The sequence below is a fragment of the Zootermopsis nevadensis genome, unplaced genomic scaffold (assembly GCF_977971745.1).
Source record: "Zootermopsis nevadensis isolate Lab colony 2312 unplaced genomic scaffold, Znev_1.0 Znev_ptg000025l, whole genome shotgun sequence".
Classification (NCBI taxonomy): Eukaryota; Metazoa; Arthropoda; class Insecta; order Blattodea; family Termopsidae; genus Zootermopsis; species Zootermopsis nevadensis.
In genome coordinates this window covers 12815328-12838203 of record NW_028259157.1, presented here as the reverse complement: position 1 = coordinate 12838203, position 22876 = coordinate 12815328, and the positions used below count along the sequence as shown (strand labels likewise).

Genomic DNA, 22876 nt, shown 5'->3' with positions numbered 1-22876 from the left:
AATTCGGAAGGCTTCTCGCTCTGCACAACACGGAAACAACTTCTGTAAAATAAAATTTAATTATCCTTTATCACGTAAAATTGTGTACCGAGACTACGCAAGCTTTTTGTTTCAGGCCTCCTGCTTTTATAACAGCATCCGCCCGATATCGGCAAATACATTAAAAAAAAAAGCTCCAAACCTGTTCGGTCTTTCCGCGCTCTTCCATTCCGAGAAACGCGAATCTTTATTGGCTTTGCGCCGTTCTACGAAGTTCACGTCGCGCCGTAATAACTGAATCGGAATGAGTGAGTAAGCCTCGTATCACCTTGTAGCACTCAGTTTTGCAAATAACAAACTTAGAAAGATAAATCCGTTAAGATGGTAAACAGAGAAGCCTGCCTTTTACTTCGTTCAAATAATAAAATAAGATACGTATTTTATCTTAACCATATGAAGCCGAAGCTCGAATAAAATTTAAACACCGAGTTCCGACCTCAAAGAAAACACAACATTCTCCATTACACAGATCGATCTGTTAATGTTGTTTAAGGAAAGAATCAGTGTTTACCACGTGAAACTAATAAAGACACCTACACTGTGTGCAAAAAGCAGAGTTCGTTTTAGTTAAAGGACTTATAATTATTGCTGAATTTTAAATATTTAAGAATCCGCCTGTTATTACTGCATCCAAAAACTGGGGATTATAAAATTCCGGCCAGAATTTTTTAATAAAGCAGAAAACTGATCGGCGTAACAAATAAGAATCTTCAGCATTCATCCAGTTTAATCTGATCTTGACGTCTTCCTGATTCCACTCTAACAGGTTAGGTTATGAAACTTCCGAAGCACCGTCTTCAGGCCGTGCTGACAGTTGACAGAACAAAACATATTAAAGGCTACGTGAGCAACATCGCTGGCATTTTAATATGAAGGACTACACACGGAAATGTCAACATTGTGATATATTCAGAATGACTCAGACTGTCCACAAGTCTACGTCTCGTACCTAAGATTAGAAGCACATCTTCATGAAAGTTTATTTTGCGGTATTAAGCCTTGACAATTTTCCTTTTCTGTGAATGAAGATGTATCGCACACAGAATTTTGTAGAATTTTCTTTTCTGATGGCGACACCTCGCGATTACATCGAGGCAATGACGTCATGATGACAGTCATACTTCCTGATCAACTTCTCTTCTCCTGAATATCATCGAACATCCGCCCCAACACCAGTGGAATACTGTTCCAAGGAAAAGCACGGTGGCGAGGGCCCCTCGTTTGCCCTTCATGTCGTCGTCATCACGTTTGAAGCCTATTTTATATGGAAATATTCACAAAAATCTAAGTGGAGATTTCAGACGACATCGACTATCTTTATAGCACACAGCTTGCCTCCATCCATGTCCGGTCTTCCTTCGAATAGATTAAAAGCTCTTCAAAATGCTTTCATATACTGAGCAAGCGTATTATAGGACATGAATGCTTCAATATTACACAATCTTTCGTTCGCTTTCGGACGCAACCTTTAGCGAGTATCTCCTTCTGCTCCTGATCTGACAGCTTGCCTCGCCGATACTTCAGGAAGTCGGCAGAGCATGTGCGCCCCAGAGGCAACCAACTAACTCTTGATGTATTCTTTTTGAAGTTTTACTCTAATCCACAGGCAAACTGCTATGCAACGCCCCGAAACACATCGCACGTTTCCTTCCTCGTGTTTTGTTTCTTTATTTTTTATTACTGCGTCGGTCTTGAACTTTATGGTACGTAACATCTCGGACATTCTCGGCTGCGCGTGCATTATAGCATCGCCCTAAAACGGAACAGTTGACACGCGCGTCATAATTTGCGGTGATCAAAAGCTCACACGACCCCGCACGAACTCAAGGGGAGGAGGGGGGGAAATTGTCTTTGGGATTTTCATCCCTTACTCTGTTTCCCATTCCTGTTATTTAAAAGTTTCCGTTCCTCATAAAATAAGTGCTTTTAAAAGTTTCCTAATGATAGCGGAAATTGTAGAATAGAACTTTTGGAAGATTTTGGAGGAAAGAGGCTACCCTACACATTTAATAAACGTTATCGAAAACAATATTTGGACTTAATTAAAAATAGAATTAGGATAAGGTTGACTTTTATAATAAATCGTTATTAATCAACGGGTGAGAGGTTGTTGGAGCCCGAGCCCAATGCTACTTAACATTCATGTGCATGGACGATACTTTGAGAGAACTAAAAATAAATTAATTTCACGTATTAAATTAACACATAATTCTGCAGTTAATATGCAAATATTTGCTGACGGTATTGTGACACCCAAATAAAACAAAGATAACTTGCAAAAAAAAACATTTATGAATTACGCAAATTAAGCAATATTTACACTTTTAAAATGTCTGCTATAAAAACGAAAGTTATGGTTGTTCGAGGAAAATACCCAATTCAATAAAAGATAATATTAAGTAATAAATCAATCACAGAGCAACTTTCCACCTTCAACTATTTAGCTTGCAACTAAGATGAAGATTTAAACAAGAAAATAAATAATTAAACGCGCAGAAGCAAATATTTAAATACTTGAGATTACAGAAGGCGTACTGGCGCGGCTACATGGAAGAATACACTGCAAGTAACAATTTAAGATAGAGATTTTAAGGAAACTGCGCCAAGCCTAGTGAACTTGCTGAAGACTAGCAAGTACATTAACGTGTAAGCTGTTTTGTGAGGCAAAATGGGTGTGGCGAGCCTCCAACTTATGACTATGTTCCGACGTATAAAAATAATTCCTCAGTTTATGGAAGCCAAGAGAAATGAAAATGATTTTGTGACTCTGTATTCAGTCATGCGATACTGAATGAGGGATGGAAAAGAAGGCCTCTAGATAAGGCGGCTAGCTGCGAATATATCGCATAAGCAGTAGCGAACAGCCGACAAGGGATGGCCCTCCAGTTTGCTGTTGGACAGGGGACCAACAACTCCCAACCGTAAAAACTAGAAATTTGTATGCAAGAATATTATTAAGAGATCGATGTTAGGAAAGTGGGGCGGGCTAGATTAATCTGGCAAGGGACACGGTAATGATCCTTCGGGTTCCATAAAAATGTCGGGCAAGGACTCTGCTCCAAGCAATGACTGAATTAGTTATCGTAATGCTATCGTGTCAAGTCTCTGGTTCGATGCTCCGTCAACAGAATCAGTAATGGAGTTTCGTATTGATTGTAATGAATAATTTGTTAATGCTTAATGAAGTAATTTCATCCTGAATGGAACACAGGCTGTTTAGAGTCATGATCGTCCAGCGCTTATGATATGAATGAATGGAAAACCGGTGGACCAAACGTGGGCAATCGATTTACATGTTTGAACATCCAGATCAAATCAACACAGAAGTTTTCGCTTGTATAGCCATTTCACAAACTTCTGTGAAGAATTATTTACGCGGGAAAGTGTTAACCATGCATTACTAATTTTCGTAAATATTTAATCCTCCATTAAGCAGTCAGTGATTTGAATTACACTTAACATAAATTTAATGGAATTTTCAAACTTAAAACATATGTCGAAAGAACTTCATTTAGGCTACCTATTATTTCTAAAGGATTAAGCCTCATCTCATTGACTTAAGGAAGAACGGATGTTTGTTGACACCACACCAAGTATGGCAGAAGTTTTTTTTTTTTTAAGTGTTCTGTCCGACGACAGGTCCATATGAACAGGATCCTTCCATCCTTTTCTCGGACTGGGACCTGTTCATATACGTTCTTGGCAGATGATCCAGAAGTGGTTTGCCATTGCCTTCTTCTGTGTGTGAATGGAGTAATTGTTGGGATGCCACGGAGGAAAACTCCGTGTTGCCTAGACCACGGCCTTGCCCAACACAAGTTATAAATTCGGGCACCGCCGGGAATCGAACCCGAGACCCCAGGATTACAAGGCCAACGTTCTAACCGCTAGACCACAGAAGTTAACAAAACTTAAAAGCAGCGAACGGTGTTACTCCGAAAACACCGAGCTATCTCTGGGGTCACCTGTGAAAATCACATCCAGAATTTTAAATATGAAAAGTGAGGCCGGGGTTCGAGTCTAGGGCAGTCAATGCGGGATTTGTGGTTGACACAGTGGCACAGGAACAAGTTTCTGTCCGAGTCCTTTGGTTTTCCCGTCAGTATTATACCACCGCCGCCCAATCGTGTATGAGGGGAGAGTGGACCCCGTTATCGGCCTCAGTTCCAGAGACTGTCTCAACCCACCGCACCTACAAAAAAGTATAGCCAGTTTCTTCTATTATTACAGAAATAAAATGTTCGGTGTTTAAAATCTTCTGACATCTGATAGACGTGTGTGGTTGCATTGCAGAGAGTGGGCTGTGCATCCTAGACCCGGGGTCGCGGTACGTGACGACGTACATCAGCGTGTCCTTGCCGCTGTACTACTTCCTGCCGCTGCTGGTCACGGTATCTAGCCACGTGCTGGTATTTCTTCAGAAACACTCCTACCACGAGGAGGACGAGTACCCGTTTCCGTCTAGAATCATCCCGACCGGACGACGCGGACAAGTCCTCCTGTTCTTCAGCTGTGTTCTTCCTTTCCTGGGTCGCCTCCCGTCCGTTCTGGCCGTCGTCATTTGCTCGTCGAAACTCAACTCCGCTGAGCCTCACGAGCAGGCACAAGATGCTGGCAACATAGAAGAAATATGCCGGGAAGGAAAGCTGGACTTCTTCCTCGTGTGGTTCAAGTTCTTCTCAATCTCTTGCATTCTTCCCCTCTTATTGCTTATGGGATCACCAAACCTGAGGAAATACGTGAGAGGTTATTTCGCCGAGAAAGGGACCCAGTGTCTACGAATGTGGCTGCGATCTGACGACGGCCTACAGTCTCCGATAGAACTGACTATACGAGGCAATTCTAGGCACACGAATGCACGCGGGGTCAGACGTCATTCGCCTGAAGACGAAATAATTGAAATCGTGTAACCGCTTTGGGAACCGGTCACAAATGTTTTATAACTTCCACGCAGGGGAATATTATTGTGGTCTCGGTTACGTTACGCTGTGTCTGTGTTGCAAGAAACATGCAAATTTATTCTGCCAAAGTTTGGCCTCGCTGAATGCTTCGGGGAATTAGCATCTGGGAAATAGTGACTCCATCACCGTGTGTTGAGGTAATTGAAATTTCGGGACGCTTTTTTCCCGCTGCAGTGTTCTTCACTCAGCTTTCATCGCTGATGAGAGGGCTTTTATGTTAACATCTCCCTTCCTTGTTAACATTCCAAATCATTCCCACGAAACAAACAACTTCCAGCGAGTCGTATTAACGTCACCAAAAAATACCTGATTTACATGTCAACGCCACAGATTAATAACAATAAGAAAATATTTATAAGGCGTGGAAATTGAATAAATATCATTTGATTAGAATTATGGCTTCCAGGGCTCTCCATATTCACTGTAGAGTCACCTGATTTATCACCGTATCAAAATGATAAGCTGATCCCTCCGAAACGTCGGCAACTTCCACCATTCAATATATGCTATATCCATGAAATTAGATGCATATTTTGGATTCTTTAAAACATGTGTAAAATCGAAAGTGTCTGTAGCTTCCACCACTCCATATCCCAAAATCCATGTTTGTTACCGTTCCACAGAGCACGAGGTAAACTGAAGGTCGTGCTGTTGTTTCATTTACAAAAGAAGAATATTCAACCTGAAGTCTTTGTACATTTAACTTATGTTTGTGTTTTAACACTGGACAGCTTATTCAAATGTGACGTGTTTATTGTGCAGCAACTGAATTACAATAAAATGTACGGAGACTGATATCAGCTGGGGCCAACATAATTTACCTACCGACAGCAAACTTCATAAATGACTACTTGCGTTTTTCCCTTTCCAGCCGACAGTTCATTTTTCCACCTGCGGCAGAATCAGGTAAGATAAATTATTTGACTATGGCATGTACGCTGGCAATCATAATGAAATGATTGATTTTTAAAAAACAACCAAAATCTTGTATTGGTTTGTTGGTAGTTACTGCATCATCAAACTTATGTTATACGTCAGCAACGTCATAAGTTTCTGGGCGAGGGCAGCGGAAGAATTACTTTGTTGGAATAAAGAACTGCCATGCGAACTTCTGTCCATCGATGGAATCCCCTTGTAGTATGCAATCTGTGCTTTGCCAAAACTGCACTTAAAGAAACATAAATATCAAGACTGGAATTCTTGTACACTGTGAATTTTACGGCGCGGATGAAAGCGAATGATTGGAAGAGGGATTACGTCAGTTTTCGAACAAGTTCTGACGCACCGACTATTACTGTGAAACATTTTCTGTGTACTGATTTCATGAAAGTGAAAATCATATTCCAAAACGATCTGACAAACAACACAATGCACGTTCAGTAAGTAAAGAAATTCTCAGATTTTTATGGAACCTCAAGTTACATTTCCCATTTTCACAAATGTCCACCAATGGACCCTACTCAGAAAGCATGTATGAATGCAGTCCACACCCTCGTACACAATTTCTTCAAGACCCACCAACATACAGTTCTGCATAATGGTCACTTAAACCTAAAATACATTCAAACATGCAATGGGAGAGAGGAAACACAATCGCTGCGAAACATACTGGCACGCTAATGGGATGATTCATCCTCTAAATATGATGGGATAAAGTCATGAATGGTCCATGGGCAGGACTGCTCTTATAACAATCCTAACGCCAACAACTAATATTTACAAAATTATTACAGTATATGATGGGCATCCAAACTCAGGCAGTCTCCTGTAAATATTCTGATATATGTTCAACAGTGAAGTAATTAAATAATAGGGAGAGATGACAACACGTCTCCTGTCTGACACAGAGTGAACTTTCCCATTCATATTATTTCAGTATACATTAGAAAAATATAAGACCATAATGCAAATCAATATGGGCTAATTTAGAAAAATGCTTCAAAGTATTCTGAAGCTTCTTTTTTATCATATGTCACAAGCCTAATATGATATCAAAACAATAGTGACCTATGACCTGGACTTGGTTAATATCACAGGTACACGAGAGTTTGAACTTCTTCAAGCAGTTTACTCTTACTGCCAAACCTGGATCTATGGACCTTGTACGAATCTACAGAATGTTTTCACTCTACATTCATAACATATAAATAACATTTACAAATAAGAATAAAAATAAGCATTTCGTCCTAAGCTATAGCTCAGGGAAAACAAAATGATGCACATTTTACTGGGCAAACACAAAGCCAGGACATTTTATATTATAATTCCTTGTTAAAATAGTGATCTGTGAACTTACCAGCGCTTTTGCTGACAAAAAGTGTGTGATCTGTTTATCCAGCATGTCAGGTATAATTTTCCTTCGTATGTATGTCACTAAAGATAACCACAATTTTAGATTCCGATAACTGTACATGTTGTTCGTTGTATACCGAAACACAAATATTATAAAACGATTGATAATGCCATATAATTAAGGTTAACAACAATCTTAATACGATAAAACACGAAAATTTAATTAAGCACGATCCACAGAATATTTATTTCGAATAGAACTTACTTTGTCCGTTACGCCGTTTTTCTGCTGAGCAGCCTTTCATCACGCAAGTTCAGTTACTCGCCGTTGTTCAACGGGGCGCGCGGAGCTGGTGTAATATGACGGCCGGAGATTTGAATAGACCTATAGGTTAAGTTAGTTGAGTTAGATTACATTAACTTCAATCTTGTTTTTAAACTGCGTTTGAGGTATGTCTTCCGATATAATTTACTTCTGCACCAGGACGGAATTTTGTCATGTCCCCACGTTGACTCATATGTGTTTGTGCGAGCACTAAAGTTTCAGGAAGTTTCCGTGCTAAACTTTATTCCTGATATTAACCATAATAGAAAATATTCTGTTCATTGTTCAAGAAAGTAATGATTAAACACTGTCACACTTACCTCAAATGAATGCCTTATGTGTAGTTGTAAAAAAGTGAACTCCTCACGAGATTCCCACTACATTTCGGAGCAACAACGTCATAAGAACACTTCATATTCAAAAGTTGCTTCACTTTATAAACATATTTAGGAAGGTTTCCTAAACAGAAACGTCCACGATACCTCACGTGGTCACACAAACGCAAAGATGTAAATAATGCTGAACTTATGACGTTGCGTTACATCAAATCCGTCCGTACTGCCATCTATGAACATGACCAACAGAGTAGCAGAGAAGTCGGTAAAATAGTTGAGTACTATTCCACATAAAATCCCTTCCCAATCACACTCACAACTTCTCACAGAACAACTACAATTTGAATGTAGACGTTCCAGGTTGGCAAAATTAATAAAGTGTATACATTCTACATAAACAATGTATGTAGCCTCAAAATGTTATCAATAACTAGGACATTCATTACAGCTTAATATTGACATCTTTTGTTGCTGATGTCTTGGATAGAATAAAGATTTTTGTTTTATTTTATCAAAGACATTAGGAACATTTATTTCTGTTACAATTACGGTGTTATCACACACCATGAATTTTTTAGAGATTTAAATTTGTTATGAAGATTAATGGTGGAATGAATTCGAGGATATAGGCCTAACAAACCCCATCCTATCTCCGCATCAATTTTCTTTTATGCCAAATGATGACTTTTGGCCTTTTTTCTAAAATAATGCTGGAAAGACATATATATATATATATATATATAATAAGAAGGCCAGAAAATAATTTACTATGTCACAAGTTCCAGACAGTTCACTGGGTAGTTAGTTGGCCGATCTGCTCCCCAAATTTAAGTGTCATATTTATTCAAAACCAAACATAAATTTCATTTTAACCATGTGAATTACATACAGTTAATTGTACCAGATTTTTCAACATGAACTTCAAAGTTATTAGAGATACAAGAGTGGATATCCCCAACTTGTATTATCTCTACAAAACAGAAAACAGTGATTTAATCCCCCCCATATTAAAGGCTCCCACCTGACACTTTAGTCGTATGATATTGCAACACATAGCCAGGCGGACTCTGCATAAGCCAAAGCAGATTAAGGCCAGTGATCCTTACGTTAATAGTTGTCATAGCAACTTGTAAGTAATTCAATACTTATGCATTCAAGTTGGCGCACAGCACAACAGGGTTCATGGTTTGTGTCAGTCACACTATGCAACAGGTGATATAGCATACCTGCAAGTTCGTAACTACAAACCAGGAATACCAATCTTGCTTCCGAGATATGCACATTCTAGTTTTTTTTATACTTACTTATTTATTGTGATGATAGAACGGACTCATATAGCAATAACAGTAAAAAGGATTTGGTATCTGCAAGTAACTTCCTCTTCACTCAACTACAAAGCATATCAAATACTTACTGTTCCACTCATCAATTTTGAATCTGTACTCATTTCACAGAAACATTCGTAGATTTTGTGCCTCTGAAAGATAAAATGCAAGCGACTGATGGTGGGAGAGAGAACGTACATGGTCTTCAGATATTTCTTTAAAGAAACTCAATCTCACTACAAATTCATTATACTTTATGTAACTGTAATAAAAAATAAAGTTATCATGTAAGAAAACCACACTACGTGAAAGCTGTTTCCTACTGCGGCTAATATTAAACTTTATTAGTTACACATCGCAACTTACGTGAGATCCAGTCGGACATGCATCGAAGTAGCACACAGGTAACCGTTGAGTCTGGACTTAAAGTCGAGCCAGCATCCCGCAGTATATGGGATTAAATGCCCCGTTCTTATATGATAAAGGTGAAGAAACAGCGATTCCCAAACTGCATTTTGGGAAACTGTAAGTTTCCTTGGATAATTCATGTTGATCACAGATGTAAAGACTAAAAATTAAATTTTCACTACAATTACAAACAGTGAAACTGATTCTGACACAAGTAAATTATTTCAGATTGAGTTCCGGTTTTAGAAAATGTAAACAAGTAGTACGGAGTCTAACGATTATGGATTATACAGTTTGTGTTGATAAGTAATATCAAAGATAAAATTTAGGTACATGAAAATAAGGCACAGATCTTTGAGAAACAGATTAAAAAATATTAACATCAGAACTGAGTTATATCTGATGAGCTGCAAGCTGTTTAATTTGGGACCATAAAAACAACGAATGATTATTTTAATACCTCTGCTATTGAATCTATCAAAAAATATGAAACACAATGGAACATTTGTGTTGAAAGGACGGATGAACAGGATACCGATTTGTACAAAATGACTATTGGAAGAGATGCCGACGACAGCACTGAAGAGCGGTAGCGAGACTGTAACACGCCTCGGCAGAAGCACGAAGAAAAATATCACGAAACGTACACTCAAACTTTTTATTTGAAGAATATCATGGAGAACAATATGGCCACCAAGGCATAATCTTACAGATAATGGCACTTCATACAAGCTGCCACAATGGAGATTGGCACAGGAGTTTTCCTCAGAGGAATTTCATCGGCAAAAAACTTTAAATTTATTTTCTTGAAGACGATAAAAAATGTTCGCAATGTTTCCTTCTTTTTGTTTAATTCCTTAATTCACTGTGATATGAAAAAATGTTCCTCTGCCTCGGAGTGTGAGGATCAACAACTTTGTTGTTTCATGAACTCACGCATGTTTACAGCTCTGTCCCAAGCCATGACACCACTTCTAACGTCACTTTGCTCCCTGTCTGTTTCAACATTGCTACTGCCACTGAATGCTTCACATTTTCTAGACTGTGCCCATCCACTGCCAATAATCTGTCGCCACACCTGCCACAAAATAAATATAATCAATAATGACATCCACAACAGTTGATTATTAGTCCCAGAGAATACATGTCTCAAATTATGGTTTCAGGGTCCAATGCTTCCATCTGACCCGCGCTTCGTTAATTTCAAAATGTTAAATAATACAGCAACACACAATTATCAATACGACTAATGAGAGTAATGATGGTGTTCAAACTTCATTCAGTTTCGTCTGATTTAGCATGGGATTACCCATATAAAACTACTGGTTACTTTTCCTAACCAGTCAATATGCTCATGGCCATACCTGAGTTTTCCATGCTTAGCTGCTGGTGAGTCTTGCACAACAAACAGGATGTGAATAGCTTCTGGTCCTCGGACAGGATCCTCCCCACCTACGATGCTGAAGCCAAGACTTGCCCCAGGACTCCGATGTAAGATCACAGTCTTGGGAAACTGAAGGCACCTGTAGGACGATAAGTTTAATATGATCACTGAACAAGGGGAAGCGTAATGCTGCTGAAAAGAGAACGAGGGCCACCGTTTGGGAATCAACACTTCCTGAAAGAGAATTCTGAAGCAACTGTTACATGCGTACATACTGTTTATGACAGGCCCTTGTCTTTGTCTTTAATCATGTGGGGGTATTATAATTTTAAATGTACATGCCGTTAACTACAAAAATGCATATTGACAAAGGACAGCTTCTTTCGCTGAAATTTTTCTTCTGGGCTATAACGTCACTGGATTATTAAGACAGTCACTGTGCTGACATCACGATCTGCAATGCTCTGCCCATTACAAGACTGAAATAAGTTTCAGACTTCGTTAAACATTATTAGGAATAATAATATCATGTCTCACAGAAAGTTGGACCAACAAGTTGATCTCTAGTCGGTTCCAGAAATATAATCCTACATTCCAGTTCCTCACAAAACCTGTTCTATGTATGACTCTTTTAAATGGAGTACGCTATAAAAAATTCTACGTTCATAACAACTATTTCAAAATTCTTCTTTGGGAGGTGAGGGACAGGAAGAGGAGGAAGGTCCTCATTTATAGTTGTTGTTTCTTTTTGAGTAGTGAATGTAACATATTAACATTTCGTGTGGAAGCAGATCATAAACACACTTACGAATTACGTTATGTAATTAATATGGTGATCAAATAAGGGAGCATGAGATGCTCAGGGCATGAAGCATGCATGTAGGACATGAGAAATGAACACTGCATTCTGGTTGGAAAGTCTGAAAGAACAGGACTACTTGGGTTGGAGGATAATACTAAAAAAGGACCCTAAAATCAGACATTACTGGCAGGTAAACGCATGTTACCTCATCTCACTGAAGTACAGAAATGCTTTTTACCTTGGTAGTTTCTGCCAGTATAACCATGAAGGGATGAAGTTGAGAGATCCAAGAGATGTCTCTGGCCCCTCCAGAACACCCAGTGAAACCTGCGTATTCTCGACAGTAGCTTTAAGTGTCGCAACAGCCTGCGTGTGTGTTAGGCCCATCAGGCTGGTTCCATTCACATTCAGCAAAATATCACCTTTCTGCAATCACACGTTCAACATTCTTAGTGACTCTTCTATAAACAATTTGAAGACGTTCTGTTTCTCACCTGTTAAATGAATATGACTAAATAAACTGATAAAATGTAATAATTTTCAATGAAATTTCTGATTCCTAATACTGTTCCTCTTCTGGCATCATTTAGACTCATAAGCAGATGCTGATATTTCAGAGAAACATAATTGTCTCCATCTACATCTGACAAGTCTACAAAGAGCCAAAACCCAGACTTTCGCGTGGGCTGTCAGTTTTCCGATAAACAATATTGGCAGGTTCCTGCCGAACAAAGAACAGAACAGATGCGTTGATTACTTACCCATATTTGTTGCGTCTTTCCGACACAGCCTTGTGGATGAATGTTTGCAATGTAGATGGGAATGTCCCCTTCGTTACTGCCCAGTCCACCTCCGATTCGCATGCCCAGACTTTCATTAGGCTCCTACAGACATTTAATTCTAATTAAAGCATTCTCTAATATCACAAATTTAGAACCAAGTGAAGATGTTGATTATGAACTTCTGGTTATTGACGCTGTATGGATTTGTAGGTAGATAAAATTATTTCACGGGAACATACCGTCTCTGAAACATCATTATCTACCTGTAAGTCCACGGAGCATTAGCACCCAGAAGACCGACATTATTGAACAACGGCAGAAACGGTGCTACAAATTTTTCACACATTTATCACTGTCGTTTCACCGAGAATACTGAATGCAAAAATCTGTATCCTACGCAAAATCCAGGAGAAAATAATAATTGTAGCGTTCCGTACTGTGCTGCGTCAAAGTATGAATTCAATTTATCACCAACAGAAACAAAGAGAGAGAACTCACTTTCGTACCTTATTAATTGTTACACATTTCTGAAGCAACTGGATACCCTCTATCTGCAGGTTCCGTTTGATGTTGATAGCCAGATCATCGACAGTCACTTCCTTAGACGACCTTCTTATGATAGAAGAGGGCACATGCCTTGCACAAGGTGGTGATGACAATTGCTGACATGGTTTTCCTTCCACATTTTGCAGTGCGTCACATGAATGGCTGTGGCTTCGCTCGTGGCATAGAGCTTTTACGATATTGTTCAAGTTCCTATCTGGAGATATCTGCTGCAACTTTGCCTGCCAGGTCTGTGACTGTAACAGTGGTGAGTGCAGGTCTGGATCAGTGTTGGCATTACTGATGGATTCTGGCTGTTGTGTCTGCATACTTGCACCAACAGGTGCTGCTGATGGTTGCATATTAGTTCCAAGAGCCTCTGGGGCTGATTTGGTTCTTCCATGACATACTGGAAGCGGCTGACCATCTCTGCTTTGCGCATTACGGTTCAGCTTCTTCCGAGCCACCACTAACGTCACTTTCTCGTTGCTCTAAACAAACAGAAGTGGAAGAAAGATATTAATGATCAATGTGGCTTCCTCCCAATAGTATAAAACTGTATGATTAAATATGGATCTTTTAATTCATACGCTATTTTGAGTTACTCTCTTAGGTTGAGGAATTATTTAGTGTAAAATGCAATGATAGGAAGTTGCCCGAATTTATAACTTGTGTTGGGCAAGGCCGTGGTCTAGGCCACACGGAGTTTTCCTCCGGGGGCTTCCCCGGTTTCTCCGTGGCATCCCAACAATTACTCCATTCACACACAGAAGAAGGCAATGGCAAACCACTCCTGGATCATCTGCCAAGAACGTATATGAACAGGTCCCAGTCCGAGAAAAGGATGGAAGGATCCTGTTCATATGGACCTGTCGTCAGACAGAACACTAAATAATAAAATAAATATATAATAAATATAAATGACATAACAGATCAGGAAATAATAATCAATAAAAGAAACAAAATGAAGCAAAACCACAGTCAATTGTACAATAAAAAGCCACAGAAGAACAATATGAGTACAAGCAATATCCAATAGCAAAATATGATCCTTATTAAAATGCCAGTGTCCTTGAAAATAACAATAAAGACAGTATACTGCCATAGCATAGGGATTACTATCGAGTGCACTTATTACACGCAGCGCACCTGAATGAGCCTTGAAGCGTGATCCAACCTGCAGCACGCCACATCCTCCCCATTAACGGACAGGATGCGGTCATAGGGTTCTAGATGACCACTTTTTGCAGCAGGACTTCCTGGGATGATCTCCAGGATGAAGATGCCTTGCTCCATCCACCAGCCACTCAAACGGACACCAAGCTGCTGGTTGCTCTGTCGCTCCAAGGTCACTGTGTGGATCTCTGTGTGACATGAGAAATACTGTTTACTATTTCAAACTTTTCACTCATGAATGAAATATAATGCGCTGTTACAACACTCTTGATTCATCAGTGAACATTATTTACCTAAGATATTGTATACTGATTATTAATTTATTAAATATTCAATTATAATTAAGACCCAGTACATGAAATATTTAAAGGACTATAAGACTACATAAAGTGTTACATGAAATTAGTTACCTTCTATGTAGTGTGCTAATATGCGAGCGCTGTATGCTTCTATCCTTTCTCGATACACTCCAAGACGTAAAACTGGGCTCATTTTTCTTAAGGCTTGGCATGCCTGAAAATTATAATATTAAATGAAGACACAATATAAATTGCCTACTGAAAACAGCTCAGAGCTCTTTTTTATTGCAAAAATTTTATGGACAAATAGAAAAACAAAAAATAGCCCTATTAATGAAAGACAGTTAACATTACAGAAAAATATTTCTTTCTTTATTTTCTTGTTAATTTTATAAAATAAATTCAAAATAATACAATCTGCTGAGTCTTTTGGGTTGTAGATGTGTTCTTATGAAAGACAGTTCAACTAAATATCCTGAAGACAGAGGCTGCATAGTTTACAGAAAATTAACAGGAAAGGGTGCGGAAAAAGTGACTGTACCTTGCTTAAGGTACAGTCACTTGGGACTGGCACGGACATACACTATTTGACACCATAAAATATCTCAGCTGAGACAAGAAGCCTCTGAGCCAAGGTCTCACTAAAGAATTCCATGAATATAAACGCTACACTGCAGTGCATTGATCCATACAAATGGAATCGTCACTGTTAAACAATGCCATGGAAACACCAGACATCACGACGTGAAAAATGCCGATACCGGAGTATCACAGGTTGACAGTAAGCAACAATTTGCTTGATTAATTCCAGAACAGCACCGACAGGGATTTTTATTTCAGAGAGGAAATTTCAAGTCAGTTTCTTAACGTTGTTGTTTCGACAACTGACAACAATTTTGCAGAAGTAACCTCAGTGACAGATGGCGTTCACTGATTTGTTTAGTCAGGAGCTCTGTTCTTATAGAACCCAAGGGACAAACCGAAGAATTAAGTCCACTGGCCCTGTTTTCGTCGTCAGAACTGAATATTCAGTCCACCATCCAGAATGCCCACGAAAACTGCACATTTAAAACCTTTTCACTGACTCGATTACTTATTTCTGTTTCCAAACACCAAAAGACATGATAATTTTCTACGCAAAGTTTGTTATTTAACCCTCCCCCCACTCAGAGCAGCAATTCTTGATTATACAAAGGTTTGTTACGTATTCATAAATTGGTATTATGCACGGAAATAAATTAATTTTCAGACGTCGACAGTGAATGCCGTTATAAGAAGAGGCACGAAGCCTCCTGGTCTCAAGAGCGAATTTATACTAACCTGATGATGTGAAGCATTTGTCATGTCAATGCCATTGATCTCTATGAGCTGGTCCCCAGGCTTAAGGCGACCGTCTTGGGATACCAAACCCTCTGGAAACACTTCTTGCACAACAACACAACGCTGAAACACACAAACACAAAACTAAGCATGCAAGAACGCAAACTTAATGCTAACATTTGCATGAAATATTAATGACAAAGACAGGGTTTTCTCTTGTAATAGCAGTGATTAGCGCTCCTGTCTCTTATATGGGAAATCCCAAATTCGAATTTCAACTCCCAATCGCTGCTTGTACGCTTTGTATCCGTGGCGGCGTTCCATGTTTTGATACCGTGTCGACCTGTAGATGGGTGCTAACATTTCAGAGGAACATAATGCCTTCATTTACAGGGTTGAAGACAAACGTGATGTGGACTTGTAGGTGGGCAGCAACCTTAATAATTACACCAAAACATTATCAAAAGCTGTCAAAACTTTCTTCACATTTCTTTTAAGTGTAGAGAGACGGCTTTTAAAAAGGAGGCCCTTACAAATTCAGCTGCTTCTACATTAGCCCTCATCCATCAGTCCAGAACGCCTTAATTGTCTTCATCATAACCAGTTTCTCGTTTTAAAGTACTTAATTTTATAAGACTTGAGAAAGCACTTCATTAATTATATTGATGCCGCGTTGGAGTGGCTCGTCGGAAGTACGAAAAATAAATACAAACGAAAATAGTGTCGCTTGAGTATTCTTTAACAACATGGAACTGCAATATGTCTGCATTAACGTAAATTATTATAAAATTTATTTAGAATGTTAAAGCTTAAGGAACTAAGGAGATAGTGGAAGGACTAACCAATAAGCGTCATTGCATCAATTAGTATGACAGTTATAGACCAAACAATGCGGTGGGTGGGGCATGTAGCGCGTATGAAAGAGATGAGAAATGCGAACAAAATTTTGATTGCAAAGTCTGAAAGGAAAAGACCGCTCCGAAGATGTAGACGTAGATGGGAGGAGAATATTAAAACCTTGCAAATATAGTAATGAACCTTGGAATTTTCCACAAAAGGCGAGGAATTTCTTGACTAACTGAGCGATCTCTTTTAGTTATAATAGAGCAACGCGCTCCTTTCGGAGCGCTTTCTCTAATCTGATATTTTAATTCTTTACGTCGCTGTTCAGAGGTCAACTGTTCTTGGTCAGTCAACTTTCTACGTCCAACTCCACCCTTGCAAATCTTTTTTTTCCCGTTCTGTTCTTGTTGAATAAGTTTTCCTACGTTTATCAATGTAAATCTCCTTTCGCTTTTCTTTATTTCTTAAACAGTTCTGATGTTTTAGTTCTTTATTTATACGATTTATATTTGGATTTGGAGTTTCTACGGTGGTGAGAATGACGTTGTTCTCGGTTGTGACGCCTCGTAGACCCGTACGTAGTTACTGCCAACGTTTCGGCGGAACATTCTGCCTCCGGCTTCATGGCTGATGGAGGCACGTACGTTCATCCGAATCATTGATATCTACCTACAAGTCCAAACGGCGTCACAATCTAGAAATACTTTTAAAAAAAAAAAGGAGAGACAATTTAGAAACTTTAAGAGAAAAAAACGTGGTCTGGCAACGGCAGAGGTTTGTAGTGAAATGTTCCACGGCTCAAAGTACCGGGTGATGTTGTGGACGTGAAATGTCCTGTGGGATTGCCGCAGTGGTTACAGAGCACGGTACAGCTCGCAGTGTCACCGGGGACTTCAAACCGCGGCCGCAGTCTCTGCACAACTTCATGATCTCGTGGCTCGTATTTGAAGATTTGGGATTAAACTTTGGGAACAGAATACAACTGCAAAGCTAGCACGAGGACACAGAAATCGGTGTGCACTCTTACTCGTGTTCCGGAAGCACCCGGTTCGATCACCACTGGAATATTTGCTATAACGAATATTATTATTTCGTGGTCATCTTCAGTCGGTGAAGGTAATTCCCGAGATAGTACTTTAAAATAGAAGGAACTTAATTGTATTCAATTTTATAGTACATAATTTCAATTATAATCAAGACCTGCCAAGAAAGTGACTATCAGGGATATAATGGCCTTACAGCTATGGATGTTCAGAGTTCATAGCCCCCAATGAAGTATAAAGACCATAAAAGATCTTAATTTTTACGACCCCGAAGCGAAAGGAACAAAAGAAAACGCTGAATATTTCATAGCTTACAGAGAGAAGAAGACAAGGAAGGGGTAAAGAATGGGTTACTGTTTAGAACTTGTTCCTTAGGCGAATTTGTAATGAAAAGCAAACCAAGAAGAGAGCAACGATTTTAGTCAAGAATATTTTAATTGCTTAAAAACATAAACACTAGTATAACGCGATACTAAAAGTGGTAATAAAAGAACAAGTTCTGGAAATAAAAGTGAAGGGTAGTGGTCTCGTATCTCAATACGTACAAGCCCCGCGCTCAAGGCAGAGTTGTCAAGGCAACGATTTGGCGGGGATTTCGTAATTTCAGATACACGTTCTTTCCCCCCCCCCCCCCAAAAAAGGAAAGTCAAAATGAAATAATTTATTTTTGTTGTAAGTAAATAAAAGGCAAGTAATAAGTCCCAGGGGTTATGCGAAAACACAAATAAAAACACAAGAAATAATCTATCAATAAAATTCTGCCGAGGTAGGCGAAGACAGACACGGAAACATTTTGGAGAGGATTATAAACCTACGACAACGTTCCTCCAGGGCAGAGAAGCTACAGTGGAAAATCCGTTACTGTGGGTTTACTTCGAAATCCTCGGCCTAAACTCCCTTTTATGTAAAGGGTATGGATAATAACCTCCGTCTCAACATCTTATTATTCCGTATAGCCGAAGCTGCCATTATGGAACCTGATGGGAAAGGCAGATTGTACGTAAACTGCTGTGGAACTGATTGCGTTGTGTAGGACGGGCTCAGTGGTGCCTCATTTTGCAGAAAATACAGAGAATCTTGTGTGAGAGAAAGATACATTTATTATCATTTAATAAAATCAGCAGTGAGAATGCTGTGTAGTATAAAAATACCAAATTCATGTTTAAATCCTGAGCTTCTATTTATTTAGAAAATGTGAGGAAAAGCGAAGTCATCCACTGATTGATGAATGGGTTCAAAGTCGACACACGACTATCACCACAGGCCTACTAAAGCGATGGATGAAAAGCTTCTTAAGTACTGTGTCCTGGATGGATTGTTGTCTTCTGGGTGAAGGCATCCATCTCCCGTGCAGTCAATATGGAGGCGATATGTTCCTTGGTAATCATTTACAAGACTACACGACGTCACGACCCAGACGACCACAATCCACGCATTCAACGTCATGACAACCTGAAATATCACTCGAAGTATTCTTACGTAGAATCTGGCACATCTCCACACCATAGATAATAATACAGCGCCATGACTCGGCCGGCAGAGACTCGTTTGTAACATGGACTGTAGACTGCGTAGAGAAGTTGTCAGTGAGTTAGGGAACGACCTTATCTTGAACACCACAAGAACTGACTGCAAATTACAGTTTCAAGAAGAAAAAGAACAATTCTGTGTCTTCATTCTGGTAAAGTTCTATATACGTACATCTCTTACGTACTTTGGTGCTGCTACGTATTCTGGATAATTAACTGCAAAGCAGCAGATTCTTAAACTTGAAGCTGATAGTCGTTCAGTCATTCAGGATATCGTCTGCTTTTCTGGAATACGATAGTTAAATACTTTTATCACAATAGTCCTTCACGAATCTAGAAGGATTTTCACGACGGTGAGTCTTAATATGACTAGCTGCTTCTGGGTTGTTGTGCCCCCAAGCACATCTAATACGTCGGTAAACTTCCACCAGACTACGCGGTGCAATAACCTAGGAGACAGCCACATTCACGATGAACCTCGACTCTAAGCAGGAAAAGGACTCGGTTGAAGCAGCTGGTGCTTCAGAGACGTGAAACTCCGGTTGATGTTGTGTGCGGAACTTTAACCGAAGTCAGAGCAATCTTCCACACTCATGCTAGTTCCTCGTGACATGAACAGGTGCATCGCCAGTAACTCATACACACCACACGACAACACACATCGCTAGTGTTAATTAAAGCGACCACCTCTCTGTCGGAGAGGGTAACACAGTAGGACGACCTTGTCAGACCAATCTGTTGGTGAGAGCATTAAAACCATTCGCCATGAATCCACCTTGTTCGAATATATCTGAGTTGTTTCATGTCGGTTTAAGCTCTACGCGTTTCATAAACAAAAATTTACATGTCATTAAAGGATAGTACAAATTAGGAATACCGGAGAACTTATACTATTACTACGCCCATAAAATATCCAAAAATGAAACATTACAAATAAATGAATATAAATAAACGTTGCTGTATATGACGGTACTGTTCTTCTGGGTTTCGGCGCCATTCAGCTATGAAGATGGAGACAGTATGTTTATCCGAAGTGCTGGTATCCACCGACGAGTCTACACAGCGCCGAAACCCAGAAGAGTAGTACCGTTATCCTCGTCGTCGTGGAAACCCTAGATCTCACACAGTGCCGTACATCTATGACAATTAAGAACGTGGTATTAAAAATAAAGTATAATTATCTTGAAAATTTTTACTCTGTCGTGTAAAGATCCAAGATTCCTTTCGTAAAAGTATTTGAGATCTAGTAATATGGAGATATTATCTATCAAAAGGTTAGGTTATGACCCGTTCTACAATTAGACAAAAAAAGGCTCCATGAACTGGAAGCATGAAAATGACATTCTTATTCCCTTAAGGTTCTGGGTAAGCAGAGTAAGACTGATACAAGTTCCTCACACATCTACGATCTGGCGCTTGATACGTCTAGCTGAAAATCAACCAAGCTTAATTACATCCCATTGTTTTCCGGTCTCCAGCTCGATTTAATATGTGCAAGATTGCTCTTCGGGCGACATTAAACACAGCGCTAATTTCTATCTTCATTTCAAGCTGTGGGGAAAATAAAATTAAAAAATAAAAGAAACACGAGATGCGAATAAATTTACAAGAATTTTTCTTAAAAGTGGATAATTAAGAAGAAGGAAATTACGTGGAAGATGAAATGTGGCGGATGTTTCGTCAGAGTTTGCACGTACGGCAATGCTTAATAAAGGCTGTGCCTAGACATTACTCTACAAATCCACGTTATTTCAAATCTCTAGATAAGCACAAGAACTTATCCGGCTACTGGAAATAAAGTCGTAATCAAATAGTTAGTATAAAATAAATATATCGTATACAAGCGTTTAATCCTAAAAAAACGTATTTAGAAAATATATTATTTCAAGTTTTATTGGCATAATACATAAATTCAGCTATATTATAACACATCAAATATACAATTTTATTCTAAAATGGCTTAATAACAATATTTATTTCAAAAAATTTCTCTGGAGAGGGGGGTGACATCTGCATATATAAAAAATACAGCGGAACACTGTGCTAGGTTAGGTTGTTATCTTGTGGGTTTCTACAGACTATTTTAACTGAGCGAATCCTTTGTTCATCGGCCAAAAACGGCCTTTAGCCTCAGGAGGTTCCATCGCTCTAACCTGCCTACTACCTCAAACATCGCATTCCTTGTGTGGGAAGAGAGGCGGACTTACACAGTACAAGAGTAAGTACGACATTCTGATGGAATTTATCGACCCAACCTCAAGCACGAGATGAATGTGCAAACCATTTAGCTACGCAGTACAAACTAAAACTTCCTGAGATTTCATCCGGGTTTCTGCGGTGAGAAGCGCTGAGGAACGGCACAGCGCAGTGTCCGTTAAGGTTACTTAGCAGCGATAAGACGAGAGCGTTGACTGGCGAAAAATAGAGAACCCCACGCTACAAATCTCGGGTGAAAGGATGAGTTATGAAGTCTGGGATGTCAACTTGATGCCAGAAGGAGAGCTACACATGACCCAGACGCATGAAGGACTCAAACATGTGACACGAGAAGTTGAAATACACAGGAGTTTAAAACAATGACCGACATTCCAGGGATGTTAATTACCCCCGTCAACGCTTGACGATGGAGGCAGCAAGTACCTCTGGAACAAAGACTACACTACGCTGGAACCCATACTTGCCGCCGTCAGAGCATAAAATCCTACTCAATCGGCGACACTGTTTGCATTACGTGAGAAATCACAAAATAACTAGTCGAGAAATAGAAGGAATCTTATGTTAACCCATCGTCGTCTGTCATCTCTCCCACTTCGAGTGACCTGACACTGGCAAACCGAGACTCCTTTGTGGACAGTCCGTGCCACGACCACATGGCTGAACTGCACGACCTCCGAAAACAGTTCTCCTATACTCCGCGCCACACTAATTACATAAATTAGTAAGACTTACGAAATTATCTCTGTCAGAAGCAATATCGTTCACGAGGCGTTCCTCCGGTCTCCGTTTCCATGGCGACGGGCTAACTCTTGTTAATATCCAAGTGCAGCTGATGAAACGTGATTAACTTAACTGTCTCAACGTCTGAAGTCTGCGTCTCTTAAGAGACGATCCACCGACTCTGGTTGTGCTGCAAGGGGATGAGACGGGCCTACGTCAGCTTGCAGAAATGTCTATGGAACGAATCACGTTTTCTAAAGCCAAGGGCGAGTATTCACACGCGTCTGGCTAGACAGAATTCTGTTTACTTTCATTGCATACGAATATCTACACGTAAGCAATATAACCTCACAGATGGTTCAACAACTTTCTTGCGCATTTCTTATTTCCCATACGCCTCCTGCATGGAGATGGTTGCCATCTTGTGCGTCGCAGCGCCGTCTGGTCTGGTGGAAGTTTACGAAGGTCAGTAAATCTGAATATGACATATTTTGTAAGATAAACAACGATTACTTCCTGACGCCTAAACTTAT

At 39.6% G+C, this 22876-nt stretch overlaps 2 protein-coding genes across 10 annotated transcripts in view; one reads left to right on the top strand and one right to left on the bottom strand.

Moving 5' to 3' along the window:
• Nucleotides 1-5800, top strand: part of LOC110831767 (uncharacterized) — a 129862-nt gene extending 124062 nt beyond the window's left edge. For all 5 annotated transcript variants that reach the window (XM_087355872.1, XM_087355874.1, XM_087355870.1 and 2 more), the window contains one exon: nt 4333-5800. In XM_087355872.1, coding sequence (XP_087211998.1) covers nt 4333-4949 — 617 coding nt within the window. In that variant the 3' untranslated portion in view covers nt 4950-5800. The remainder of the gene's footprint in view (nt 1-4332) is intronic.
• Nucleotides 5801-10329: 4529 nt separating this feature from the next.
• Nucleotides 10330-22876, bottom strand: part of LOC110831763 (ligand of Numb protein X 2) — a 156707-nt gene continuing 144160 nt past the window's right edge. For all 5 annotated transcript variants that reach the window (XM_087355960.1, XM_087355962.1, XM_087355961.1 and 2 more), the window contains 8 exons: nt 15992-16114; nt 14783-14885; nt 14346-14560; nt 13160-13687; nt 12633-12755; nt 12110-12297; nt 11050-11208; nt 10330-10763 (listed from right to left, as the gene is read on the bottom strand). In XM_087355960.1, the coding sequence (XP_087212086.1) occupies nt 10628-10763; nt 11050-11208; nt 12110-12297; nt 12633-12755; nt 13160-13687; nt 14346-14560; nt 14783-14885; nt 15992-16114 (1575 nt within the window). In that variant the 3' untranslated portion in view covers nt 10330-10627. The remainder of the gene's footprint in view (nt 10764-11049; nt 11209-12109; nt 12298-12632; nt 12756-13159; nt 13688-14345; nt 14561-14782; nt 14886-15991; nt 16115-22876) is intronic.